The sequence below is a fragment of the Staurois parvus genome, unplaced genomic scaffold (assembly GCF_062004578.1).
Source record: "Staurois parvus isolate SC_StPar_1 unplaced genomic scaffold, SC_StPar_1.0 ptg000099l, whole genome shotgun sequence".
Classification (NCBI taxonomy): domain Eukaryota; kingdom Metazoa; phylum Chordata; class Amphibia; order Anura; family Ranidae; genus Staurois; species Staurois parvus.
Window position 1 is genome coordinate 5,110,395 of NW_028317895.1, and position 17,052 is coordinate 5,127,446.

Below are 17,052 nucleotides of genomic sequence, written 5' to 3' on the forward strand. Positions count from 1 at the left end.
GCCTTTACAACTGCTATAAGAATATATACCGAATACCTGAAGGTATACCAACATTCAGATAGTTCAGCTGAGTCTGAGCAACACTGTAATGATTTTACTACAAAACAAACAGTGTTGTCACCCTGTCACAAGAAGTGAATCAACAGATCTACTAGCAGGATCAACAGGTAATAAAAACTGTATTACAGGTATTATAGAGGGACTCAGGAAAGTAAAGGAAACCTTGTTCTGTTAATGCTATTGACTGATTGCAGTATATAAAGGTGAAAAGCTCCACACCAAAGAAATTATGAATAATTATCCAGCTGCAGTCACTAAACCCACTGCGGAGTGTGCAAAGAAACAAAAATGTGTATGACCGGGCTCAAAATACCAAGTGCTAAACTGCCTAAAACAAGAAAAAGTGTTAAAATAATACTAGAGAAAATGTATCAACAAAATATTCACTTGTGCAGCTCAGTTCACAGACAATGTGTCCATAATAATTATTCCTAAATCCAAATAAACAAAAACAAAGTCCTTAAAGTGGAGCTCCAGTCATAACATACTGTAGAAAAAATAAAAGTCAGCAGCTACAAAAACTGTAGCTGCTGACTTTTAAAAAAACAGGCACTCACCTGTCCCTTGGTCCCGTGGTGTCCTCACTGCAGCCAGTTTCAACGGATGTCCTCTCACCCAGATGCCGGTATCTTCAGTGTGGGCACACGGCTACGTGCTCACTGCACATGTGCGAGTCGCACTGCGCTTTGTGAATGGTCCTGTAGACTTCTGGGACCTCTCATGTGTCCCAGAGGACTAGAGGGGGGGGGGGGGCGACGACAACATCCACTTCTGATCGCAGTGCATCAAAATCAGGTACCTTCTCCCCAAAGATGCAAATCCTTAAGAAGGGATGAAGCATTATTTTATTTATATCAGGTACTTATATAGCGCTGTCAATTTATGCAGCGCTTTACACATACAATATATTGTACATCACATCAGTTCCTGTCCACAAGGAGTGTACAATCTAAGGTCCCTAACTCACATTCATACATACACATACTAGGACCAATTTAGACAGGACCCAATTAACCTACCAGCGTGTCTTTGGAGTGTGGGAGGAAACTGGAATACCCAGAAAAAAACCTATGCAGGCACAGGGAGAACATGCAAACTCTAGGCAGGTAGTGCAGTGGCTGGAATTTGAACCAACGACCATAGTACTGCCAGGCAGAAATGCTAACCATTTACCCACTGTGCTGTCCTAGTATTGTATTGTATTGTATTAGGACTTAAAGCGGAACTTCCCATTTTGGGTGGAGCTCCGCTTTAGCCCTGGTTCACACTGATGCGGTGCAGAATTCGCAGAGTTTTCAGTGCGAATTCTGCACCGCATCAGAATCGGACACCGTTCATGCGAACTGCTGCGAGTATGTTAAGTTAACAACACCCCGAAAGCGGTCCGCAAAACGCAGTGCGATGTGCAGAGTCGGATCGCATAGGTGTGAATACCCATGCAATCCAATTCTAGTGCAGACCAAAAAAGGGTCCTGCATGTTTTTGGTGCGGGTGGGGTGTGAATAGAGCAATACACAATGTATGGCTCCAATCGTACCGCACACAAATCGCATGTGATTTGCACAGGAATGCAGTGCGGTTCCTGTGCGAATCACATGCGATATACCTCACTGCACATATGTGAACCTAGGCTCAATGGACAACATCAAGTGCAATATGTGCAAAATAAAAAAATAAAAAATATATATATATATATATTAAAATAAATTTGTACAAAAAATTCTCTTTTACATAAAGGTGTGATGTCAAAGCACCCAGTGTCCATGTATCAGGTAGTTCAACACTTGATATTTTGAGCGCGGTCATATACATATTTGTTAAATTGCAGTATATACTGTATGTATTTTATTTCTTTTGATCATAGTTCTACTTAAAAGGAGTAAATCTTCTTGGTCAAAGCACTTTTTCCATTGTACTTTGCACTACTTTACTGAAATGAATAAGCATGACAGAGTTATTTGAACCCGAAACACTGCTTATAGCAAAAGAAAAGTTGTTTTTAGTACAGGCAGGGCTGCCCTTTTGACAGTTTTACAAGTATATAAATATGTTCAACAAAGGTTTACACAGTAGCCTTAAAGTATGTAAACTCTAACAATAAATTCCCATTATTTGTTCCCTTTTGCTCTGTTAACAATACAATTGAAAGGATTTTATTATATTTGTTTGACAAGTGCAAAAAAAAAAGCTGCTCATTCAGCCAGAAATTTTGTGAGCATATCATTTTTTGTGCCATCTGCCTCTGGAATGTTATCAGTTGTTCCCTGCTATCCGCCTTTATGGAGAAAATATAATAAGTATATTTTTACCTACAGGTAAGCATATAATAAAGCTTACCTGTAGGTATAATGAATATCTCCTACACGTGCACCTTTTAGGAGATTTTCATGTTTTTTTGCAAGTATTCCCGTGCCGTTCCTTCAGAGCACTGTGCCATGTCCCGAGACTCCCGTGCCTATGCGCGGGAGTGACATCATTGCGGCCCAGCTAGTCAGATGGCCGGAGCTCACGAACCCGGAAGGAAGACGTGTGAAGGTGGAAGCCTCTACAGTGGTGTGAGTGTGTCGCTGGAGGGCTTCGTTTTAAGGTAAGTTTTACATAATGTGCTACTATAAGATGCATACTAGCACATTATACTATACTGCCCAAAGTATTGGTTGGCCTGCCTTTACACACACATGACCTTTAATGGCATCACAGTCTTAGTCCATAGGGTTCAATATTGAACCTGGCTCGCAGTCTCCGCTCTAATTCATCCTAAAGGTGTTGAGGGTTGAGGTCAGGACTCTCTGCAGGCCAGTCAAGTTCCTCCACCCCAAACTCGCTCATCCGTGTCTTTATGGACCTTGCTTTATGCACTGGTGCACAGCCATGTTGGAACAGGAAGGGGCCATCCCTAAACTCTTCCCACACAGTTGGGAGCACGAAATTGTCCAAGATGTCTTGGTATGCTGACGCCTTAAGAGTTCCTTTCACTGGAACTAAGGGGCCAAGTACCAAGGACAAGAAGTTGCAATTTAGGTCAGACGGCCTGGGAGATGATACATATACAGTCATGGCCGAAATTGTTGGCACCCTTGATATTTTTCCTGAAAATCAAGTATTTCACACAAAAAAGGTATTGCATTAACACATGTTTTGCTATACACATGTTTATTCCCTTTGTATGTATTGGAACAAATATAAAACAGAGGCAGAAAAGCAAATATGACATAATGTCACACAAAACCCCAAAAATGGGCTGGACAAAAGTATTGGCACCCTTAACTTAATATTTGGTTGCACACCCTTTGGAAAACATAACTGAAATCAGTCGCTTCCTATAACCATCAATAAGCTTCTGACACCTCTCACCCGGAATTTTGGACCACTCTTCCTTTGCAAACAGCTCCAGGTCTCTCTTATTGGAAGGACACCTTTTCCCAACAGCAATTTTAAGATCTCTCCACAGGTGTTCAATGGGATTTAGATCTGGGCTCATTGCTGGCCACTTCAGAACTCTCCAGCGCTTCTTTGCCATCCATTTCTGAGTGCTTTTTGACGTATGTTTGGGGTCATTGTCCTGCTGGAAGACCCAGGATCTTGGACGCAAACCCAGCTTTCTGACACTGGGCCCTACAGTGCGACCCAAAATCCTTTGGTAATCCTCAGATTTCATGATGCCTTGCACACAGTCAAGGCACCCAGTGCCAGAGGCAGCAAAACAACCCCAAAACATCATTGAACCTCCACCATATTTTACCGTAGGTACTGTGTTTTGTTCTTTGTAGGCCTCATTCCGTTTTCGGTAAACAGTAGAATGATGTGCTTTACCGAAAAGCTCTATCTTGGTCTCATCTGTCCACAAGACGTTTTCCCAGAAGGCTTTTGGCTTACTCAAGTACATTTTGGCAAACTGTAGTCTTGCTTTTTTATGTCTCTGTGTCAGCAGTGGGGTCCTCCTGGGTCTCCTGCCATAGCGTTTCATTTCATTTAAATGTCGACGGATAGTTCGCGCTGACACTGATGCTCCCTGAGCCTGCAGGACAGCTTGAATGTCTTTGGAACATGTTTGGGGCTGCTTATCCACCATCCGGACTATTCTGCGTTGCAATCTTTCATCAATTTTCCTCATCCGTCCACGACCAGGGAGATTAGCTACAGTGCCATGGGTTGCAAACTTCTTGATAATGTTGCGCACTGTGGACAAAGGCAAATCTAGTTCTCTGGAGATGGACTTGTAACCTTGAGATTGTTGATATTTTGCCACAATTTTGGTTCTCAGGTCCTCAGACAGTTCTCGTCTCCTCTTTCTGTTGTCCATGCTTAGTGTGGCACAGACAGACACACAATGCAAAGGTTAAGTGAACGTCTCTCCTTTTTATCTGCTTTCAGGTGTGATTTCTATATTGCCCACACCTGTTACTTGCCCCAGGTGAGTTTACAGGAGCATCACATGCTTGTAACATTCTTATTTATCCGCAGTTGTGAAAGGGTGCCAATACTTTTGTCCAGCCCATTTTTGGAGGTTTGTGTGACATTATGTCGAATTTGCTTTCTTTCCTCCCTTTTTTTGTTTTGTCCCAATACACACAAAGGGAATAAACATGTGTATAGCAAAACATGTGTTAATGCAATACGTTTCGTGAGAAATACATGATTTCCTGGAGAAATATCAAGGGTGCCAACAATTTCGGCCATGACTGTATGACCCTACAGCGGTGGCTCCATATAGCAACCTCTGACAACCAGCAACAACTGGCCTTTCTGGCACTTGCACTATCAGTCCCCAGTAGGGTCTTTACTTACAGTGTCCCAGGAGTTGTCTGCCACTCAGTATCCACATGTAGATCCTTATTGAGGTAGCTAACAAAATCTTTCTCCAAACTCAGTACTTCTTTGCATTTGCCTTACAGCAAATGTAATCCTCAGGCAATCATCTCCCAGGTCATCTGACCTAAACTTCAACTTCTTCTCCTTGACACTTGGCCCCTTAGTTCCAGTGAAGGGAACTCTTAAGGCGTCAGCACACCAAGACATTTTGGACAATTTCATGCTCCCAACTTTGTGGGAACAGTTTGGGGATGGTACCTTCCTGTTCCAACATGACTGCGCACCATTGCACAAAGCAAGGTCCATAAAAACATGGATGCGTGAGTTTGGGTTGGAGGTACTTGACTGGCCTGCACAGAGTCCTGACTTCAACCCAATAGAACACCTTTGGGATGAATTAGAGCAGAGACTGCGAGCCAGGACTTCTCGTCCAACATCAGTGCCTGACCTCACAAATGCACTTCTGGAAGAATGGTCAAACATTCCCATAGACACACTCCTAAACCTTGTGGACAACCTTCCCAGAAGAGTTAAAGCTGTTATAGCTGCAAAGGGTGGGCCAACCCAATATTGAACTCTACGGACTAAGACTGGGATGCCATTAAAGTTCATGTGCGTATAAATACAGGCGTCCCAATACTTTTGGCAATATAGTGTAGGTGCCTGCTGTACCATGTACTTTAATGAAAGTATCCTGTTCTGCTTGTACTGCTTCCCTGATGTTCCTGCCAGTTCTTCTGCTTTCCTGTTAAAAACTGACCACACTAAGCAGGAGAACTCAGCATGGTCAGTTCTCTAGCTGTGCTGAGAGGTCAGCCTGCTCTCCTCCAATGATCATATTTGTCCTGACACGTCCCCACCCTTTTTCACAGCCATTCACTAGGAAGTTCAGTGTAGTGCTGTTTCTTTTCCCCCAATCTCTGTTCTCAGCTGCATAATGAACTTAGGGTGAATGTGAACAATTATATAAAAAAGGGAAAAATGTATTTAGAAATGTTTTATATGTATACACAAATGTTTCCCATTGCATTTTTATATTAAACTGAAAGTGTTACTAAACCCCAGAACCTGCATTCACTACATCTGATCTCCCACAGTACACACAACATGGAAATGCAATTGTTTTAGTAAATATACTGCTAAATACCTTTTCTCATCAGCAGTTAGAGCAGTCTTGTGACTTTAATCAGTGTTCAGCTGGGCACTGGTTAAAGCCTGTAGAAGGAGTTTTCCTTCTATGAGGCTACATAATCCCTGACCCTCTGTCTGGACAGTACTGATTGGCCCAGTGCTGATCACATGCACCCTCCAAAAGAGAAAAAAAAAACCTCTCTAGCAATATACACCAAACTGAGCATGTGCAGCTTGCCTCCAAGGCTCTGTTCTATCAGCAGATGGATTGGGGACTGCTGATAGAGCCTTTGGATTCTGTCTTCTCTGATCCTCCAAGGGAGGATCAGAGAAGTCAGGATCAAACAGCCTTTTTTACACAATGTTGAGGATTAACCCCTTAGGTTCCACAGTGAGTATAACAAGCATGCTTTACTGCATATACAGACTGATTTTACTGTTGTGGGTTTAATAACACTTTAAAGTGTAACTAAACCCAGGTCCCTGCATTTACTATATCTGGTCTCTCACAGTACACACAACATGGAAATGCAATTATCCCAACCACAGCACCACCTGCCTGGAGTTTGCACGTTCTCCCTGTGCCTGCATGGGTTTCTCTGGGTACTCTGGTATCGTCCTATACTCCAAAGACATGCTGGTAGGTTAATTGGCTCCTGTCTAAATTGGCCCTAATATATGTATGTATGAATGTGAGTTAGGAACCTTAGAATGTATGCCATATATATATATATATATATATATATATATATATATATATATATATACACATGTAAAGCACTGCATAAATTGACAGCACTATAAAAGTGCCTGTAATAATAGCACAGTGGCTAAATGGTTAACACTTCTGCCTGGCAGTACTAGGGTTGTTGGTTCAAATTCCCAACCACGGCACCACCTGCCTGGAGTTTGCATGTTCTTCCTGTGCTTGCGTGGGTTTCCTCCAGGTACTCTGGTTTCCTCCCACACTCCAAAGACAGTGTCCTGCTGCTGTTTCTTCTCCCCCAATCTCTCTGTTCTTGGCTGCATAATGAGCTTAGGGGGAATGTGAACAATTATCCCAAAGACATGCTGGCAGGTTAATTGGCTCCTGTCTAAATTGGCCCTAGTATGTGTATGTATGAATGTGAGTTAGGGACCTTAGATTGTACACTCCTTGAGGGTTCGGGACTGATGTGAATGTACAATATATATGTAAAGTACTGAGTAAATTGACGGCGCTATACAAGTACCTGAAATAATAATTATTTTTGTAAATATAAACTGCTAAATACCTTTTCTCATCAGCAGTAAATAGCAGTCTTGTGATTTCTATCAGTGTCCAGTAGAGCACTGGTTAGAGCTTGTAGTTTTCATTTTGCTAGGAGGATGCAGGACCCCTGAGTCCGGACAGTGCTGATTGGCCCTGTGCATCAGCACACTGGAACTGTAAGTGTAAATGGTTGGCACGCTGATTGACATTGAGGAGCAATCCGGAGATGGAACATGAGCTCTACAAATTATCAGTAAATAGAAATGGACCCTCACCTTGTCAAACAACCCATTAAAGTGTTACTAAACCCACAACAGTAAAATCAGTCTGTATACGCAGAAAAGCATGCTTGTTATAATCACTGCAGAACCTAAGGGATTCCTTAGGTGTATGGAACTGTGTCACTGTGTCTACTGTCCCCAATCCCTCTGCTGATAGAACAGAGCCTTGGGGGCAAGTTGCACATGCTCAGTTTGGTGTGTATTGCTATAGTTTTTTTTTCCTCTTGGGAGAGTGCATGTGATCAGCATTACACAGTGACAGTTCCTTACACCTTAGATTCCACAGTGAGTACATGCTTTCTGCATATACAGAGTGATGTTACTGTTGCGGTTGTAGTAACACTGGAATGGGTGGTTTGACAAGGTGAGGGGTCATTTCTATTCACTGATAATTTGCAGAGTGCACATTCCACCTCCGGATTGCTCCTCAATGACAGTCCGCATGCCAACCATTTACACTCACAGCTCCAGTTTCCGCCAATCAGCACATGGCTCTCGGGACGTCACCACTCTCGTAGTGAGGAGTCCGGGAAGCTCCTCCCTCATGGGGTTCGGAAATAAATTAGAACAGCGCTGATTGACGTCCCAACCTCACAACCCCATTAGCAATGCTGGCTGTTAGCCCCGCCCTCTCCCGCTTGTTGTCCAATCCTCGCACAAGCCTCCTGACAGCGGAGAAAGCGATTAGAGCGGCGCACTCTGGAATACAGTTAGTGGCATTGAAAACTTCAGCCAATCGGCATGCTGTCCGGGGGTGCGGCGGAACGCTGATTGGCCGGGGTGGGTGGGGTCTGTCATTGGCAGCTGGGTGCTGAGAGTCTGGCAGAGAGTGAGTGGCCGCCCGAGGCTCGCAGCCCCCGGCCAGGCCGATCTATGGAGCTCGAGAACATCGTAGCCAACACCGTGCTGCTGAAAGCCAGGGAAGGTGAGTGTGTGCGGGGATGGAGGGGCTCAGTAAAGTTCATGGGGCTGGCCAAGTGACACTCTATTGTATGTGTGTGAGTGGAGGTGTCAGCGGGGTGCCTGCACAGGACTAATCACTACAAGTACACAGGAATGAGCATCGATCAGGCTGCACAGTGATAGGCCATTGCCATCACACTGGATTAGCAGCTCATTTGGGTGGGAATTTGGATTTGATGGGAAGCTGCAGATGTGGTCACTGAGAAGCTGATGATGGGTGTCATTCCATGGCTGTGCTGTCAGCTGGGAGATCTCTCTTGATCACACTATGACTGGGGACATGTCATTACATCAGGAGGCCTCTGACAGCACAGCTCACTGTTACTTCAACATTTAAACCCAAAATCTACTCTGCTGCAACTCATTAGATATGGTGGCTGCAATAGTTTTCTTTTTTTAGGCTGTTTTCTCCTGTGATCTGGCCAGTAACACACCTCCTTGTATTAGTGAGACACCACTCTGGATGAAAGAGCACAGGCGGCACAATAAATGTTTGCTTTTGAGGTTAAAGTATGGCCACAGGTATGTTGGCTGTAATTCTCCTATGGATCACAGGAGTGCAGTTTGTTCTGCACTCCTGTGACCCCTTTTCAACTTTGGCCATACTTCTCCTTTAAGCCCACAAGCAAACATTTATTGTGCCTCCTGTGCTCTTTCATCCAGAGTGGTGCCTCGTGAATCCAGGAGGTGTTCTTCTGGCTAGATCATCGGGCGAAAACAGCCAACAATGGGTTGACATCACTCGGCCAGTCCAGGCTCAGGAAAAATCCCAAATTTACAGCTGGGATCCATTCAGATGCCTGGACCAGCAGCTGGCTCAAGCATGGCAGGCCTTCCCACTCCCTCCACAGCCCAGCACTCTAGTGAGCACTGGAGGAGCAGAGAGCCAGAGACTGACAGCGGTATTAAACCCACATACTCTATTGAAGCTCATTAGATATGGTGGCTGCAATAGGTTTTTTTCTTTTTTTATATAAGGTGGTTTTCACCCATTGATCTGGCCAGTAACACACCTTCTGTATTTGTGAGACACCATTCTGGATGAAAAAGCACAGGAGGCACAACATTGTTAGTCTTCGGGGGAGTAGAAGTGTTCACTGTATTAGCAGATTTGAGTACAATATATTGAAGCCAAACTTCAGCTCACACTTTATAATCAGTTACAGCAAACCATTTTTGTTTCCTTTTTGGGATAAAAGTTTTACATGGATAAATAAAAGCTGATCATTTTAATCACCCCTGAAAGCAGCAAATGGTTTGTCTCATGCATGTAAACTGATACATTGTGCTGGAGAGCCTGAGCTTCTGAAAACTGCAGACTTGCTGACTGCATCACCAGATGAAAATAGAAGAAAGAAAGCCTTGAAATGAAAACTAATGCAGCCATCACATCTAGGAATTGGTAATCTACAATATAATAAATGTTTGATCTTGGGTTTAATGGAGACGTATGGCCAAAGCTATCTAGGCTTGTTCTGCACACTTGTGATCCCTTTTCATCCGATAATGGGCTGACGCACTCAGACGGTCAAGTCTTGGGAAAGATCCTGAATTTACAGTTGGGATCCACCCATATTCTTGGACAGGCAGCTGGCTCAACCTCTCAGCATGCCAGGCCTTGCTGCCCCTCCACAGCCCAGCACTCCAGTGAGTACTGGAGGGGCAGAGCAGAGAGCTGGAGACTGACAGCCACCACTCTCTGCTCAGAGTGGAAGGGAGAACTGAGCGATCAGCAGCATTTGATCGCTCAGTGCTTGGGTTAGAACCCACAGGGGATTGGTGCAACAACCATGTAGGTGGGTATGATTGCCTTTTATTTATTTTTTATATTGCCATACTTTTCTTGTAATACCACTTTAAGGGATGAGCCAAGTGATCTAGGCAAAATCAATTTCATAGTCAGCCAAGGTTTGCTGAAGGGAGACTCCGTTCTGACCAAGATTACAAGTGCAGGGCTTGCAAATACACAGAAAAACTGACTTTGCAAAGTGAGAGGCAGCCTGATTTGCATTTTATAGTGACACCTAATTTGGTTGTTAAATGCCCCATTCTGTCAGAGCAGCTATGGAGGAATTCATCTGTCACGCATTCTGTGCCATTGCTCCTGTTTAGTGGTGCCTTGCTGTGCGTCCGTATTCAGCAATGTCCCCCCAGGCAATTTTACTGACAGATTTTGGGATTATTTATTTATTCCAGGTACTTATATAGCGCTGTCAATGTACACAGCGCGTTACACAGATATATATCGTACATTCACATCAGTCCCTACCCCTCAAGGGGCGTACAATCTAAGGTCCCTAACTCACATTCATATACATACTAGGGACAATTTAGACAGGATCCAATTAACCTACCAGCATGTCTTTGGAGTGTGGGAGGAAACCGGAGTACCAGGAGGAAACCCACACAGGCACAGGGAGAACATGCAAACTCCAGGCAGATGGTGCTGGGGTTGGGATTCGAACCAACAGCCCTTGAACTGCCAGGAGGAAGTGCTAACCCTTTAGCCACTGTGCTGCCCAGATCTTTATATGAAGGCTCCATGCACACTAGTGTTTTTTTGTTTTTTGTTTTTTTGTTTTTTTTTAAGCTCCTAGAAACTGTTATCAGCATTTTTTTTTTTGCTCGTAGTAGTTATAGTGATATCCCATGTGTCCAGGCACACTATTTTAGGCTAGTAGTGTTTTTCAAGCTTCAGTGTTTAGAAGCAGAAAAAATGTGTTTTTGTAGAGTTTTTGGTAGCGTTTTTCCAACAGAAAAAGCTGCACACTAGCGTTTTTTGTAAGCGAAATAAAAGCTGGATAAAAAGTGCTGGTAATAGTGGTTTTTTTTTTAGTAGCACTCAGAAGCGAATAGGAGTGTTGGCGTGTATTTATTTTTTTTTTTCCCTCTACATGTACTGTAAATTACTAATAAAAGCTAGAAAACAGTTAAGAGTGGTGTACTAGCATTTAGCGGTTTTCAGTAGCGCTCAGAAGCATTTTAGGAGCTTTGGCATTTTTTTTTATCCTCTACATGTACTGTAAAAACACTAACAAAAGCTAGAAAAAAAAAGCTGTTAGGAGCATTTTAGTAGCATTTAGCAGCATTTAGAAGTGTTTAGTGTTTTTTTCTGCTTGGAAAAACTCTCCAAAAACTCTTTTCTGTTCCTAGACAATGAAGTTTGAAAAATGCCAATAGCCTAAAATAGTGTGCATGGACACATAGGATAACACTATTTAGCTAGGAGCAGAAAAAATGCTAATGACAGCTTTTAGGAGCTTAAAAAACACTAGTGTGCATGAAGTCTAAACGCTACTAAAATGCTCCTAACAACTTTTTTCCTGGCTTTTATTTTTTCCCCTACATATACTGTAAAAACGCTGATAAAAAGCTAACGCTCCTAAGCACAACTACAAATGTTATTACCAGCGGTTTTTATCAGCTTACAAAAAGCGCTAGTGTGCGTGGAGCCTTAGACGTCTTTTCTGCTGAAAAATTGCTCCCAAAAACTCTACTAAAACAATGTTTTTTCTGCTCCTAGTAGTTATAGTGATATCCTATGTGTCCATGCACACTATTTTAGGCTAGTAGCGTTTTTCAAGTATTTAGGAGCAAAAAAATTGTTTTAGTAGAGTTTTTGGGAGTGTTTTTCCTGCAGAAAAAGAAGTGTAAGGCTCCATGCACACTAGCATTTATTGTAAGCTAAAATAAACACTGGTTAAAAAAACACTGGTAATAGTGATTTTTTTTTTTTTCCTCTACATGGTACTGTAAAAACACTAATAAAAGCTAGAAAACAGTTAAGTGCGGTTTAGCAGCGTATACGAACATTTAGCATTTTTTATTAGCTCTTAGAGGCGTTTAGGAGCTTTGGCATTTTTTTTTATCCTCTACATGTACTGTAAAAACAATAACAAAAGCTAAGAAAGAAGCTGTTAGGAGCATTTTAGCAGCATTTGAAAAACTCTCCAAAATCTCTTTTCTGCTCCTAGACACTGAAGCTTGAAAAATGCTAATAATCGCTTTTATGAGCTTAAAAAACGCTAGTGTGCATGAAGCCTAAACGCTACTAAAACGTCCCTAGCAGCTTTTTTTCTAGCTTTTATTTTTTTTTTCCCTACATGTACTGTAAAAACAGCACAGTGGCTAAGCACTTCTGCCTGGCAGTACTAGGGTCGCCGGTTCAAATCCCAACCACAGCACCACCTGCCTGGAGTTTGCATGTTCTCCCTGTGCCTGCGTGGGTTTCCTCCGGGTACTCCAGTTTCCTCCCACACTCCAAAGACATGCTGGTAGGTGAATTGGATCCTGTCTAAACTGGCCCTAGTATGTGTATGTGTGAATGTAAGTTAGGGACCTTAGATTGTACACTCCTTGAGGGTTAGGGACTGATGGGAATGTATAATATATATATATATATATATATATATATATAAGCACAGCGTAAATTGACAGCGCTATATAAGTACCTGAAATAAATAGAAAACAGTTGTCAAGCGCGGTTTAGCAGTGTCTACGAGCATTTAGTGGTTTTTAGTAGCGCTCAGAAGCATTTAGAAGCGTAAACGCTGCTAAATTCTACTAAAATGCTCCTAACAGCTTTTTTTTCTAGCTTTTGTTAGTGTTTTACAGTACATGTAGAGGAGAAAAAAAAAATGCCAAAGCTTCTAAATGCTTCTGAGCGTTAGTAAAAACTGCTAAATGCTCATACACGCTGGTAAACCGCTCTTAACAACTGTTTTCTAGCTTTTATTAGTGTTTTTTTACAGTACATGTAAAGGACAAAAAAGCCTCTAACACTCCTACTCGCTTCAGAGTGCTGCTAAAAAAATGCAGCATTTTTATCTAGCTTTTTTTTTTTTTTTTTTTAGCTTACAAAAAAAACGCTAGTGTGCATGGAGCCTAAGGGCTCGTTCACACTTGACTTTTTTTTCCAACTCTTGCCAAATGCCCCTATAACGTTTGACAAGCATTGGTCCGGCGTTTGCGGAGCATTTTCAACACCCTGCAAATGCTCCAAAAACGCTGCATGCGCGGTTTAGCGGCAGTTGCTAGGCGTTTGCCAAGCGTTAAAAACGCCCCACAAACGCCTATAATGACATTTGAATGGTGTTAATGCTCCGCAAACGCCTCGCATCCGCACCGCAAACGCCGGCTGGGCATTTGCGGAGCGGCAGCATAGACTTGAATAGGAGGCTTCAACTCCTCCTGACTCGACCAGAGGCGTCCGTTTTGCCGCAACGCTAATGCTCCCGTTTGAACAGCGCCATGTGCTGCAATGGGCAGAATTTTCCGAGGCGTTTGGAAAACTGTAAAAACGCTTCCCAAATGCCTGTCTGCCGCTTGCTAACAAGGCTAGTGTGAACGTAGCCTTAGACTTCTTTTTCTGCTGGGAAAACGCTCCCAAAAACTCTACAAAAACATTTTTTTTTTCCTGCTCCTAATTACTGAAGCTTGAAAAACACTACTAGCCTAAAATAGTGTGCATGGACACATAGGATATCACTATTTAACTACTAGGAGCAGAAAAAAAACGCTGATAACAGTTTCTAGGAATTAAAAAAAAAAAAAAAAATGTTAGTGTGCATGCTGCCTTCATATAAAATTTAACTAGAAGAAAAAAAATGCTAATAACAGCTTTTAGGAGCTTAAAAAACACTAATGTGCATGGGGCCTTCATATAAAATTTAGCTAGGAGCAGAAAAAAAATGCTAATAACAGCTTTTAGGAGCTTAAAAAACACTAATGTGCATGGGGCCTTCATATAAAATTTAGGAGCAGAAAAAAAATGCTAATAACAGCTTTTAGGAGCTTAAAAAACGCTAGTGTGCATGAAGCCTTAGACTTCTTTTTTTGCTGGGAAAACGCTCTCAAAAACTCTACAAAAACAATTTTTTTTCTGCTCCTAATATTGAAACTTGAAAAATGCTACTAGCCTAAAATAGTGTGCATGGACACATAGGATATCACTATTTAACTACTAGGAGCAGGAAAAAAAAGAGTTTAAAAAAAAAACGCTAGTGTGCATGGAGCCTTCATATAATATCTAGCTAGGAGCAGAAACAAAATTCTAATAACAGCTTTTAGGAGCTTAAGAAATGCTAGTGTGCATGAAGCCTAAACGCTGCTAAAATGCTCCTAACAGCTTTATCTAGCGTTTTTTTTTGTTTTTTTTTTCCCCTACATGTACTGTAAGAATGCTGCTAAAAGGTGAACGCTCCTCAGCACAACTACAAATGCTACTACCAGCATTTTTTATCCAGAGCTTACAACAAAACCCCACTAAAGTGCACGTAGCTGAATGAGTGATATTCATGAACAGATAATCTTCCAGGCTGCAGGAAGGTTTCATTTTCTTTTCACCCGTTCATTACACCTTCACCAGCAAAGTCAGCTGTTGTGTTTTTCGAGCTGCGAACTCATTTTGTACCCATAGTTTGCATTTGTGTAGCGTGTGAGCCACTTGACTTGGTTGTGTGTTTTAACGGGCAAATCAATGTTTGGAATCATTTTCATGTATTTGCATGTTAATAGTATTTTCCTAAATCTTGTGGAAACTCTAGTCAAACCCGGTGGGGGATTTGCCTACACATACGGCCTGTCATCTGTTATGCCGGATTGGACAAGGTGTCGTGTTTATTTACAGGTGGCGGGGGAAACCGAAAAGGAAAGAGCAAAAAATGGCGACAGATGCTGCAGTTTCCACATATCAGCGAATGTGAGGAGCTGAGGCGTACGATCGGTGAGTCGTCCATCACATCCCAGCATGATCTGTAATTTGACATGTCTGTTATGTCACAACCTGTAACTGACGACAAAGGTTCCGTCGTTGCAGTGTTGACTAAGATGGTTGCACAGCTTCCTCTTGCTGTGGTACTTAACCCACTTCCTGTGACAGTCAATGTACGTGCAATGCAGTACACTTCTGTATACTTCTTTCAGTGGGACAATCTGCAAGCCTGATTTTCTTTGTTTTGTAAAAATACACGTAAAGCCCAATTCTGGGTACATAGTTAGGCTGGCCATAGATTATCCAATTTTCTTGAGATTTTTGGTTTAGATTTACCAAAAACCATATAATAGGAGGTCAAACCTAACAGCACTTTCAATTGTATCCAATTAGGCAGGCTCCTGCACTACATAGTTGAAGGTACTTCTAAAGGAAGTTGGGCAGAAATTTGACAGAAAATTGTATAGTGTATGGCCAGCCTAAGTCTGGCTGAAAAAAGACAAAAGTCCATCTAGTTCTATCTATCCATTCAGTCGTATCCAACCCTTGGCGATTGCATGGACCGTCACTCGTAAGCGACTTTTTCCATGAATTCTCTTAGCAATTATTTTTACAAGGTAGTTTGCCAGGTCTTTCCCCAACCCCTACCATGCAAGAGATCCTAGGACAATTTTAGACGAGCCAATTAACCTACCAGAAACTGGGAGGAAACTGGAGCACCTGGAGGAAACCTACGCAAGTACAGGGAGAACATGCAAACTCCATGCAGGAGGCGCCATGGTCGGGAATCGAACCCATGACCCAAGGCAGACATGCTAACCACTAAGCCACTGTGCCGCCCCCATCCAGTTCAACCATAGAGAAAAAAAAAGAAAAAAAAAAAGTTATAATCCTACACCAAGAGTTGATCCAGACAAAAGGCAAAAAAACCCCCAGCAAAGCATGATCCAATTTACTCCTGCAGGGGGAAAAAATTCCTTCCTGATCCCCCGAGAGGCAATCGGATATTCCCTGGATCAACTTTACCTATAAATGTTAGTATCCAGTTATATTCTGTGTATCTAAGAAATAATCCAGGCCTTTTATAAAGCAATCCACTGCGCTGGCCAGAACCAACTCTTGAGGGAATCTATTCCACATTTTCACAGCTCACTGTGAAGAAACCTTTCTGTGTTTGGAGATTAAATTTATTTTCCTCAAGACGTAAAGAGTGCCCCCTTGTCCTCTTTGATGACCTCATAGTGAACTTGGTGTAGAGCTATTCACCCTATTTATTTCTTTATTATTTATTTCAGGTACTTATACAGCGCTGTCAATTTACGCAGCACTTTACATGTATATTATACGTTCACATCAGTCCCTATCCCTCAAGGGGTGTACAATCTAAGGTCCCTAACTTACATTCATACATACACATACTAGGGACAATTCAGACAGGAGCCAATTAACCTACCAGCATGTCTTTGGAGAGTAGGAGGAAACCGGAGTACCCAGAGGAAACCCGCACAGGGAGAACATGCAAACTCCAGGCAGGAGGTGCTGTGGCTGGGATTCGAACCAATGAGCCTAGTACTGCCAGGTGGAAGTGCTAACCATTTAGCCACTGTGCTGCCCCTATATGAACCACTGATGGGTACAAGTAAAAAAAAATACCCTTGCAATGGGGCCCCCGCACTGCAAGGGTTAAATATTCATGAAGTCTAGGGGTAGCGTAGTAAGGCGATTTAGGGCCAGCTAGGAGGCTGTGGCTACCAATCGCAGAAATGGAGGGACCATGCTGGAGCAAGGAGTGATGTAAATATCACCCCTTTGGTTACGTTCACACCAGCAATTTAGTTTGG

General features: G+C 42.6%; 1 protein-coding gene across 1 annotated transcript in view; it reads left to right on the top strand.

The window, feature by feature from the left end:
• Nucleotides 1-8,307: 8,307 nt before the first annotated feature.
• The window catches only part of GRK6 (G protein-coupled receptor kinase 6), a 94,686-nt gene continuing 85,941 nt past the window's right edge, over nt 8,308-17,052 (top strand). Inside the window, exons 1-2 of the mRNA XM_089671127.1 lie at nt 8,308-8,461; nt 15,128-15,223. Coding sequence (XP_089527253.1) covers nt 8,410-8,461; nt 15,128-15,223 — 148 coding nt within the window. The 5' untranslated portion in view covers nt 8,308-8,409. The remainder of the gene's footprint in view (nt 8,462-15,127; nt 15,224-17,052) is intronic.